Source organism: Leucopleurus acutus (genome assembly GCF_964270905.1).
Source record: "Leucopleurus acutus genome assembly, chromosome: 1".
Lineage (NCBI taxonomy): Eukaryota > Metazoa > Chordata > Mammalia > Artiodactyla > Delphinidae > Leucopleurus > Leucopleurus acutus.
Window position 1 is genome coordinate 131,754,210 of NC_139142.1, and position 12,032 is coordinate 131,766,241.

At 47.3% G+C, this 12,032-nt stretch overlaps 1 protein-coding gene across 1 annotated transcript in view; it reads left to right on the forward strand.

The window, feature by feature from the left end:
* Positions 1–12,032, forward strand: part of TLN2 (talin 2) — a 438,134-nt gene that overhangs the window by 371,397 nt on the left and 54,705 nt on the right. The window contains exons 43-45 of the mRNA XM_082844286.1: positions 753–899; positions 4,901–5,002; positions 7,456–7,575. Coding sequence (XP_082700412.1) covers positions 753–899; positions 4,901–5,002; positions 7,456–7,575 — 369 coding nt within the window. The remainder of the gene's footprint in view (positions 1–752; positions 900–4,900; positions 5,003–7,455; positions 7,576–12,032) is intronic.

Consider the following 12,032-nt stretch of genomic DNA (forward strand, 5'->3'; position numbering starts at 1 on the left):
GGAGCCTGGCACCACCATTCTTTCATCCTTTCATTCACTCACTTGCCAGGGCCTGCTCTGGGCTCCATACATGTTGTTAAAGCATCTCTGAGGACTGTCTAGGGGAACTCATGAGCACTCAGGCTTTGCCTGCAGAGTGTCTATCCCTGGAGAACTTTCGTCATTCATCCCTCCAAACTCATGTAAATGTCATTTGTGACATAGTTCCAAAGCCCATGTAGCCTTCTGCAGATTTCTGCCTCCTGTATGTATCTCTATTTCCATAATCCAGTTGTATTTATAGAAAGGGAATTATAGTGTATTGGGCAACTTTGAAGAGAAGCACATTTGTTGTGAACACGTGTTTTTCTTTATATATATTTTTTTTCTATTAAATCCGCCAACTTGTATATTAGGGAATCTGTGGCATTCTCTTTCTACCACCCTGAACGTAGTAACGTAAAATTAGTCACGTCATAAGACGCTGGTTGAAATTGCAGGGTTGTTTTTCCTTTTGTTTGCAAAAAGAGATCTTTTTCTTTTTGTCTTTCTGATTTTTATTTATTTTGCAAACAAATGTACAAACATAATAAAGGAAAGGAAAAAGTAGAGCATACATTTGTTGTGCTCCATAACGGGGATGTAGGTTTATATTCTGCTTTTTAAGGTTATCTGTAAAAGAAGTGAAGTGATTCTTAAGAGATTGAGCACCGTTGTCTTCTGCTTATGGAAACATCTTACAGTTACCTTCTCCCCCCTGTCCCCCACCTCAGGCACAGCACACCCACGATGCCATCACGGAGGCCGCCCAGCTCATGAAGGAGGCCGTGGACGACATCATGGTGACGCTGAATGAAGCTGCCAGTGAAGTGGGGTTGGTGGGAGGCATGGTCGACGCCATCGCAGAAGCCATGAGCAAGGTGGGCCTGGGCCCCCAGATGCTTTCCTGCACTCCTTGGCCCCATTTCCTCCAAGGTTCCCCTCTAACTTGGTCCCAGGGGCTTTTCTCTAAGGAGCTGTCAGAGGAGCCCTCTGATCCAGGCTGCCACTAGCAAGCCTCCTCTTTTCTTGAGGTGTCTGCTTATCATATGTCCAGCATATTCTTCATTCTTTATTATTCATTCATTACTTTTGTAAGCCGGTCGCACCCTTCCTTCCACATTCACACGGGGGAGAAAGAGATGGAGAAGGCATCCTTGGTCCCCTCACTTATAAAATGGAGGTAATTATTTACCTCCCCTGTATACCTCGTAGGATTGTCGTGGGGAGCAAACTCCAAAATGAAATAACGAAGTGATTCCCAAGTGCTGGTCTTCAGAATGGCTCCTTTGGAATCCTTGGGAGCATTTTAGAATGCACATTCCTAGGCCCTACCCCGGCCCTGATCACTTGGAATCTCTATGGTGTGAAGCCTAGTAATTTCAAAATCTCCCCATGGTTCTGGTATCTAGCCAGATGCAGGGACCACTGAAATGGTTAAGTGTAAAAGCCCTCAGAGACCAGTTGTAGACAACAGACATAGATGACAGGGGTATCATTTCTCCTCCAGTGACCCATCAGTTGAGTTGGGTCAGTAGGGAAGGATGACTGGACAGTATCTCCTGCTCTTTTGAAGGATCCCCAAGGAATTCTTCACTAATGTCTGTTTGATGCTCATCAGAATTAACAACTACTCGTCAATGTCTAATTGCCATCCTCTGATAGCATAGCTAAGAACTGTAGACTTCCTCTGTGTTTGGAAATGTCCATTGTCAGATTGTGAATACACTAATGTGGTTTTTCAGGATAATAAGTGGTCTTTAATTGCTAATTTAGAGAAGATTGGTTGGTTCGTATCTCCAGGAAGAGATGATAGCCTGAAACTGTAATTAGGATAATTCCCATTAAACATTATGCAAACATTATCAGACTGATAATGTCCCAGGCTAGGCTGGGATGCTGGGGACCCCTTAGAGACCCCAGGCTTGCCTTGTCAAAGCACTCCAGTAATTTCTGCTGTGGGCTTCTCACGCTTCAAATCTGGACAGTTTGGCAGAACACGAGTAAATTGCCCTCTTCCTCAAGGCCCTTGGATAAGTCTCAGTGGGTTTGTTTGGTTTTCAGGACATCGGAACACCAGAGCTTTGAAATTAAGCCATGTATCTATCAAGGATATTAAATAATGGAGCTCAAGGTTTCTCAGTACAAATGAGAGCTTCAAATGATAATCTCTTTCTTCTTAGGAGGTATTTTTCACAGTCACTCTAATGATAGGGAAGCGTTCCATAAATCCCTGGAAGATGGAAGTCTTTTTTTGATAGCCTTTTTAGCCTTGCATATTGCAATGAATCTTTAATAAGGAAAGTGGCTCTTGTACTGTCTGATTTCAGGGGTGTGACATCTGCTCTCTCGGCCCAGGACATGCCTCATTCTTTTGGAAGGGCTGGGAAATAGGTCTGGTGTTACCTGATAGCAATAATTAGGAGCCACTAACAACATGAACCCCAGAGGCCGGGAGCAAAGGGGTTTTTCCCCTCAGTTCTGCAAAGTAGATAATTGGGGTTTCATTGATACCCCTAAACTCCTACATACCCTGACCTGACACCCTGGGTACTGCACGATGCCTCTTCCCCATTGTCTCCTTTCTAAGCCCACCCCAGCCTGCCCGTCACTGGAGACTTTGTATTAAGTGGTATCTCAGGTCCTTTGAGCCCCTAAGCAGCAACGCATTGTAAATATGTCATTTTCTATCTGAGTTTTGGTTATTTGCTTAAAACACTGATATACTCTTAGAATCATTGTCTAAAGTTCCAAAAGGCAGTGACTGGCAGAAAAACTGAAAGTGTACCCAGAGCTGATTCTAAGTTCGGTGCAATTCTTGCCACTTTTGGAGCTTCTGCTCTGGAGTGTCCCCTTGAAATTCTCTCTCTGTATCTAAGCACCAGAAGGTTTGGGAATTCGTAGGTTACCATGAACTAATCAGCTTTCTGGATAACCTTGGGCAAATCACTCAAGTTTTCTAAATCTTTTTTTCCCCGTTCACTGAGGTTAGTCTCAGTCTTCGGGATTTTATGACTAAGTCCCTTTTCTTTGTTTGCTTTTGTGTGTGTGTGTTGGGGGGGGGGTTGTTTTTTCTTTTTGGCCAAGGAAGGTAATTAAAGAAAGAAAACAAAAACCCTGATATCTACATCAGTAGTATTTCATAAAATAAAGGACATGTTAACACCAAAAAAAAAAAAAAAAAGTAGGAAGGCTATAATCTCAGAATAAAGGAAAGTTCTTTCAACTAAGTAAATTTGAAATCCTAAAAAAAAAGTCACTACTTTGTTCTTACTTCTCTCATTCTCTTCACACTGGAAGGTTCATCATGGTGACCAGTGGCCACTGTGTTCTAAGCTGCCCTCTAGTCCAACATCCTGGCATGTTTGCAGTTACACCACATCTCATATGAAGGCTCCCAGCACATGGCTCGACCCTTACAAGACGCCCAGTTAATTTATACTGAGTGTATGAGTCCACAGCTCAGTCCTCATTTGACCAGCGGGCCCCCAAAGTGTGACGGAGATACTTGGCAGTGTCGAACTCCCTGATAAAGAAACATAAAAAAAATCTACCCTGGAGGTTGTATTGTTGGCTTGGTAGACATTACATCCTGGCCTGTGGAACCACGTTACATACTAGGTTACAGTGATGCATTCATTCAACTCGCATATGTAGCTTGGATCTACTCACAACAGGTAGCTCTCATTGACCACTCCACCTACTCTTTTCCTAATTAACCTCTGGTCCCTAATGTCTTCCCAGACTACAGACTGTCTGGCAGAGAGCTGCCAGGGAGATCTTCTCAGATAGAGCATTGCCTACTGCAGATCCCACCATTTTCTTCATGATTGCAAGGTTCCTCATCAAACAGATCCAGCCTGACTCCCACCCCTTCCACAGCCCCCTCGTGTTCACTGCACTCACTCTTCCTGTAGTCCTTTCTGTTCACCTCGTCTCCTCACCTAGAATATCGTTCAGCCACCAGTGGTGACAGTCACAACGATGGTGGTGGTGAGGATGGGTGGCCTTCTTCTTCATCATAATCATCACTGACATTATCATCTTTCTCACCATCATGATCTTCATCATCATGGTTATCCTCTCCTCTCCCTTCATGTAGACGAGGTATCGTCTCAGTTGATCTTTTACTACCACCTTCTGATGCTTGGACGTTTCCAGTGAAGGTCCTGAGAACCAATTTGAGCCTCAAGCTGGGTATTTACTCACGAGTCCTAGAACCAGGTCTCAAATTCAAGTCTTCTGAGCCAATAAATCCCCAGCCCTTCAAGGGACTGTCCCACTTCTCCACCTATTCCGCTCCACAGTGATCTCACCCTTCTCTCAGTTCCTGTGGTACTAGAGTCAGATGAACAAGTCATTCCTGATGTTTCCAATTCCTTCTCTTCCCCAGCTTAGGTCAGAAGTGAGTGTTCCAGCGTAGAGACATGCATGGGCTATACCATTCTTAGGGAAGCCCTTCATGATGGAGGTTCTGTGGCCTCCCCCAGCTCTTTGTCTGCCATTCTGACATCCCTGCACGTTCTGGCTCACACCCACCTCCATGTGCTTGAGCGCTATTCCCTCTCCTTGGGACTCCTTCCTCACCTTTTGTGTGTGGCACACTGCTTACCTGGTAAGACTTGGCTGAAACATCATTTCTCTGGACAGCCTGCCACTCCCTTCAGACACACTGGGGGTCCTCTCCTTGCCTGTGTGCCCCCAGTACCTTATGTGCGCCTGTAATGAGGTCCTTATCACAGAAGTTGGGGGGTTCTGTTGACTCTGGACCCAAGAAACTCTGAAGGCCTCTCCATTTTCCCAAGTTCCTGATTCTAAAAAATAAAGCCCACACTTGAACAGGCCTCTGATGACCTTTGGGTTCTTTTCCTCCCCCCTGTAGCTGGATGAAGGCACTCCTCCAGAACCAAAGGGGACGTTTGTCGACTATCAGACGACAGTGGTTAAATACTCCAAAGCCATTGCGGTAACAGCTCAGGAAATGGTAAGAAGAAAATGGGCTCGCCCTGCACCCCACTGTTGGTTGCCCTTTTATCCACCACACCACTGAGTCTTCAAATCTGGCATCTGTGCTGGAGAGAGATTAGTCCTCTGTGTTTCTAGTTCCTCCTGGGCCTCAGCTTTGTCCTGATCTGTGGTCTTTCTGGCTGCCTGTGGTCTAGAAGCCCCAGGCCGCTGGACTTCTCATCTCACGGAAAAGCTCCAAAAGGGAATTAAAAATGACTGAGAGTTGGGCACGAGGACAGGGGAGCAAAGGAAAGAGAGAAAATTAGAATCAAGGAGGAAATGAGAAGGAAATTGCGAGTTATAGAGAAAGAAAAAAAAAATCCTATTTATCTCACAGAGGACTTGAAATGTTTTTATGGATTAAAGTTACAGTACAAGAGAAGACATTTGGGGACAGAACCAAGGCTGTCCAATGGAATCAAGTTATAATCCTTGGACAGTGCTGAACAGTACGACATTGCCAGTCTTTCAGGCAAAATGAAACAGTGGTTATATAAAAAAATTTTTCTCCTGACAACAGAAGGCATGTAACTTTTGGAGGTGACTTTTTTTTTTTTTTTTGCTAAATGTAATGCAATCAGAATTGTATTATATGGCTGTTTAGATATAAATGGCATTGAGAGACAGCGAATGCTATCTTGATAGGTTAAAAAGTTGTACAACAAAAGAAAAACGTTGTCCTCAAAGAATTAATATAAGTGCCTAGTAAGAAAGTTCTTAACTTCTGAAAGCTCAGGTGTCACAGGATAAAATTGAAAGATGCCTCTTTGATGCTACCACCTAAGCCTGAGTTGGAGGGACCAGACTGCGCCACTGCGTGGTTCCTGCCCCGTCAGGCCGGGCACCTCTCTGGATGGTTTTGTCATGTAGTCATGTGTCCACTAGAGGCTGAGCTTGGACCACAAAGGCTTCCCTGGCGGCGGCTGCTGCTCATTCTTAGAAACTCTGCGGTTGAGCCAGACTCCCTGTTGTTGAGAAGGACTTGGGCTGGGGAGGGAGGAAGGAACAGTGCCCATCTCAGCGACTGGGAGAAGACTGGAATCGGCCTCGGGCTGGCCCTGCTCAGGAGAGCTCAGGGGCGTCCCAGCTAGCCCGGCAGCCCGACGGTACTGATTTCTCCAAGCAGGGAGCACAGTGCAGCAGGGTTGAAAATGTCTCCAGTGGCCTCAGGGGGTTCTGGAATATCTCCTGGGCCGGGTTCTCAGCCGGCCTGTCTTGACCCTGGGTGTCCATGCACTTGAGGAGCCCAGCCTGGGGCTGCGTTGCTGCTCCTGGGCTGGCTGGCCAGGGCCCAGAGGGGGTGAGTGTTCCCCCCACCACACTGGGCGGCCCCCAGGGTTGTTGTGCTCCTTGTGGCAGGGTCGCATGCAGCAGCTGTTAGCACAGCCTTGTTCTCTCGGGGTGTGGCATGCATTCCTTGGGAACCCACACCTCGGCCCGAAAACCTGTGACATTTCCTGGTAAACATGCCTTAGACGGGCCCACATTCCCACCCTCAATGGATGTGGAGTCATTTAACAGGTTTTTTTTTTTTTTTTAAGTCCTTTAAAACCAAGAACTTCAGATGCCACAAAGAGAGAGGGAAGTATCGTCATCCAGAGCGAGAGAACAGGTGGGGCAGAGGGAAGCCTTGGACCCAAGAGGGACATGGATACCTTTCTGGGTGGTGGGTTACGACTGCCCTTGTGAGTTCTAAGAGGCATTTTTGTCAGAGGAGGAAAAACTAGACATGAGGGTATTAGCTAGGTAGGGTAAGTGGAGGTAAGGTTTTCTATCACATAGGAGGAAAATACAGAATATCTTGAGACTAAAAAGGCAGAACTTGACCATTTAGGCTACAGTATTCTCTTCACTGAATCTGTGGCTGAAACGTTGTCATTCTTTGGCACAATGTTATTACACAGCTGAATTCTGTGAGTTTCTTCCACCGAAACGTTAGGCTTACCCATCTCTTCAGTCACTGTTTCCCGATGATCCTGTCCTTGTGCCCTCTCTCGGCGGTGTGGGACCTGCTCCTGAGTCCCCAGAGACCCGATCAGCCCGGGAACAACGTGTGACCAGGGCTGCACCCTGCACGGGGCTGGGTCCCCTTGTGGTGTCTCTGGGGGGCTCCCGGTAACCCCACGGGGCAGGGCTGGTGGAGGCTGCTGCTCTCACCTCCCAGAGAGCGGACCCTGAGGCCCGGCCTCCACGCTGCACGGCCTGAACCTGAGCATGTTGCCTTGACCTGGCCGGGAGCCGCTGGCCTGTCATGCGGGCTGCAGCATGGGCTTCGCTTGAACTGCCCTCTCCAGCGTCCAGCCCCACACGCAAGCCACAAGCTTAAAAGTGAATGAGACCCTTTGGCTCCCAGTGGTATTAACACGTGGTTCTCATGCTTTTCTCTGTGTGTCCCTGTGTGTTTGTGTCTTGCTTGTTTTCTTTTTCCAGATGACTAAGTCGGTTACTAACCCGGAGGAATTGGGAGGACTGGCTTCACAAATGACCAGTGACTATGGGCACCTGGCTCTCCAGGGCCAGATGGCAGCAGCCACGGCGGAACCAGAGGAGGTCTGCCACCTTAAGTCCCTGTTTTAAGAAGCAAACCCACACTGGTGCCTGCTCCCGGGGGGACTCTTCTCTGTAGCTTAGCTCCACTCCGGAAGACCCCAGCCCAATAGCCAGAGGCAGGTGTAGTTCCCTCTCCTCTTGCTGCCAACCTGCCTAGGTTCACACCCAGCAGCCGCATCCTGTGCTCCAGGCTCTCTGTCCTTCCTGAGGCCTCCTGGCGCAGATCTGGGGCCATCTGGGGAGGTGGGCTTTCAGGACTCTGGGTCTCCATGCCCCAGCCCCATCGCCTGATGCCAAGGGTGGAACCTACACTGCCATCCTCCTCTTACTTCCTACTCCTGCTTCGCAGCCCCCCTCGATTACTTGTATGTTTCCCAAAGGCTGACAGAAGTATTAGAAGAGCCAAGTATGGGATTCAGCTGCCCCTCCCTTGAGAAAGGGCTGTGTAGCCAGCCTGCTTTCATGAAACAAAGTCTTGCCCAAATATCGTTGGCAGCCTCTTAAGAACGGGCCCAGATCCCTGCCCCCATCCCCTCTGTGGACTCCTTGTCCTTACCTACCTGCCTTCCCTAAACTCACTTTCCTTAATGCCCAACACAGACGCACCTCAGGATGCCTGCCCCCGTAGGAGTCTTAAAACGACAAAAGAGGCCACTTACTAAGAGGTCCCATATCTAATACCTCTGAGAAATCGAGTGGTCCATTGGCAAGCATGCAGGGTGGGTAGAGCTCTGGGGTGCCCGACTACACCTGTATCAATGTGAACACACGGAAGGGGCCCGGGCCTGAGCTACTGCATGGCTCCCTAGAGAAAGAAAGCCCAGCCTGCAGTAAAGAATAATGGAGTGAATTGCAGGGACCCTGGGAAAACAAGGTAACTACATCCGTGAAGTTCGGCAAGCTGTTTATGGAGGGCAAACCCTGTTCATGACATGTCGAAACGAACCAGGCTGTCAAGGCAGAAGGTTGGAGCTGGTCTTCCCTTCTCCTTGCGGTGATGGACAGTGTCCCCAAGTTACTCAGTGCTGTCTCTCCTGGGGGTCAGGTCTAAGCATGTCTTCACCAAGACTCCCAGCAGCACTACAGAAATGAAGACCCAGAACAAAATCACTTTCTAACGTATGTCATAACAATGCATGTAAATGGGAGTAGCATATGTATGTACTGGCATACATATATATCCAGCATGGGATGACTTCAGTTTCTAACAGTGCCTGCATTTTGAGATTTTATTGAGGATTGGGCATTTAGGCTGCAGCATGAATAATTCTATTTGCCATGAGTCTGTCAAGTCATTACCAGGAAAGAAAAATTATCAGAGACCCGCATACGGTTCTGTGGATTTCTTTACACAGGCCCATCATTTTCTTTTTTAAAACATACTCCCTCTTTTAGTAAGGTCATCTGGACTCATAATTCGTTTGGTTAACATGTCATTTTGAATGTCAGAAACAAGCATAAGGGACCTTCTGTTACAGTAAGGGAAAGTTTGGTTGGACAAAAGGAAGAAGTGTTTGGCTTTTCCAGAGGATTGAAAACTAAAAGAGACTGTGATTGTGGGGGAGGTTTGGATCTCCCTCTCCAGAAATCTTTAAAGGTGGAATTTACATGCCTCTTCCTTGGTGAGTTTCACTGCTGGCCTGCCTGCCTTACGGAGGGAAGACCTAGTGATTTGTGGAGCCCTTTCCACATCTGAGTTCTTATGAGCTACCCCACCCCCTGGGTGAAACAAGCAATTTTCTAATTGCGACCCAGACCACTGAAGCCACGTACAAAAGAAAGCCAAAGCAGCCGGGAAAGAAAATGCATTGCTGAAAGCACAATAGCAAGTTACTCTAGGTACTGGCCCTGCCCTTGTAGCAGCTGTGTTTCCGTTAAGGTTTCCCCTTTTCATGGTTACATCTTGAGATGTGTTTTACATTCCAGACACACAAGCAGTGTGACCTGGAGTGAAAAGGAGCAGAAAGAATATAAAATTACCAGTGGCTTGCAAAGGAAAATTCTTTGTGTGCGTTTGCCAGACAGATATTTGGGGGAAAACTGAGAAGGTTAGGAGATCCCTGAAGCAATGTAGTTTTTTTATTCCAAGGCTGTGGAATTGTTTGTATACCCAAGAGGGCCCTACATCACAGCATGTGAAAATATTTATATCCAGGGCAAGTAAAAAGCCTCCCCCTTCACTGCGGTCCTGCAGTCCGCTGTGCCAAGTCAGCATTTTGGTCTTCTCCAGGATGTGACAATGACAGGAAAAGTCCTAGCTCTGCCCTCTGCACATCGAGCTGGAGCTTTCTCTGCTCGTTTTTCCATGGAAAATTCAAACTTTTGCTAACGTCCCTGTGATAACTTCTTTCCCCAGAAAAGTTAAAACCCTCCAACGTTTGCAATTTATGACGAGTTTCCTCTTTAAAAAAAAAAAAAAAAGACAAAAAAACATAGATACCGTGAGCCACAGGCTTCTAAAAGTAAATGCCGGAGAAAAGGTTTAGTGACGATGGTGCCGTCTCTGAGGACACGTTGCCATAACCACTTATAATACTGCATATTAAAAGCTGGCAGGAACATTTGTTAGGAGCCTGCGGTGAGAAGCCCAGGCCTCTCCCCGCAGATGAGATGGCTGTCTGCTCTAGACTTTTATCTAAAACTTTCCACTCCAAGGCACACTTTCTGTAGGTGGGAGAGTGATGTCCTGCTTCTGCTCTACACACTGGTTTTTCCTGCCATATTTTCTAAGGAGAAACTGTGGTTTGTCAGATAACATCCATTCTTGCCTTTCCAACTTCCACAAGCTCTCCCAGGCAAATTATACTTGACCTGGTTTCAGATGTAATTGATCTTAAAGCCTGAGAATAATCTGTACGTTTTGTTTAGTTTTAGGCAGTACAGATGATGGATCAGTGTTTCTTAGACCCCCTCCAATTGAAATGAGAGCCAGAACTTCATGAAGGCCAGGCTTCTAATTTCCCTCAAGGCACAAAACCAGGAGACAATCTTCTCCATTTTCCTTTTATTTGGGCAGGAAGGGGGAATTGAGGGTTTTTCTTGAGGTTCAAGTATTGCTTTACTCAAGTTGCCAATTTCAAACTCCAAGTTTTATGTCTTGGAGCAACATTCCTTTATAATAAATACTGGTGGGAAGTTGGATCATTCGGGGGTGGGGGGTTGGGGGCTGGTCATGTTTGCTGAGAAGTTTAGTGTTGCTTTGAGAAGCTTAGCATTTTTAAAGCCCTTATCTGAAACAGCCTTAAAAATGCATTCCCTTCTCGGATGTTCCTCCAGCAGTACAAAATGTTTTATGAAATTGCAGTAACGTAGAGTATGTTGATTCTGGGGTCCTTCACTTAAGTGCCCTAGCTAACCCGTGTGCCGGTGGAGAAGGGTAGGAATACACGAGCTGTTCATCCAGTCGATACGGGGCGCAGATACTATGCTGGGCGCTGGCCCATATGCCCCACAACTGCAAGTGTGTGAGACGAGAGTCATTCATCCTTCCCCATTTCACAGATAAGCAAACCAAGGAGACTCAGGGAGCTCTGTGAAATCGCCCAGGACCACACAGCTACAACAGTTAGTGTTGAAGCCCCCTTTTAAATAACTTTTTGGAATAAGTGAACGTTTCAAGTAAGTAAATAAAAAGGTAACAGGTCGATATGTAGAAAAGTCAGGATTCAAACCCAGGTTTGTCGGGCATCGCAATCCTTGCTCTTTGCCCTGCACCAAGATGCTGCTTTTCACAATAGTGAGCATTCATGTGTCACTTTGTACTTGCTGAGACTCTGCACGTGTACCTTCCATTTGGTCGTCCACAGCCCTGGGAAGTGGGCAGGGCAGGTTTCTGTGTCGCAGGTGAGGAAACCAAGTCCCCATGAGGCTAGTGTGCTCACCCAGCGTCTGGTGGCCAGGAGAGGGCAGAGCTAGAAGCAAGGCCTGTGGTCCTTTCTGCTGCCCAGGTGGGTGATGGGTTGAGAGCAGGGGTGGGGCTGGCATCCTGCGATCCCTTCCTGTTACATTCAGCCCTCTGAGCCTGTGAAAATAAGCGAGTGAAGCTTATTTCAAAACTAGTCCTTCATAATACGGTATCTCTCCTGCACGCGTCCGTATAGGATCATGCAGCCACATCTGCCAGAGGTTTGTGTAGCCAAGCCTCGGGGGGTTCTCCCGGCATGTGCAAGGCAACTGTGTGACCTGGCACAGACTGAGACTCCAGGACCAAGCCCTGGGTTGACTGAGAACTCCAAAGCTTTTGCAACTGTTGCATTTGTTTGTTTTCATCCCTTTGCTTTCTGGTGCTGGTCTCCCTCGGGCTTCCTAACTGGAATTTCATCCCTGATGACCACCGTGCCAGCTCCACGGTTGCATTTACAGGATCCCTTGCTACATGCATGATGTCATCTCCAAGAAGGAGGCTGAGCGTCAGGAGGCTGGGCTGTGTTTTTTATAGCGGAGCCTTTTGAGGGGCT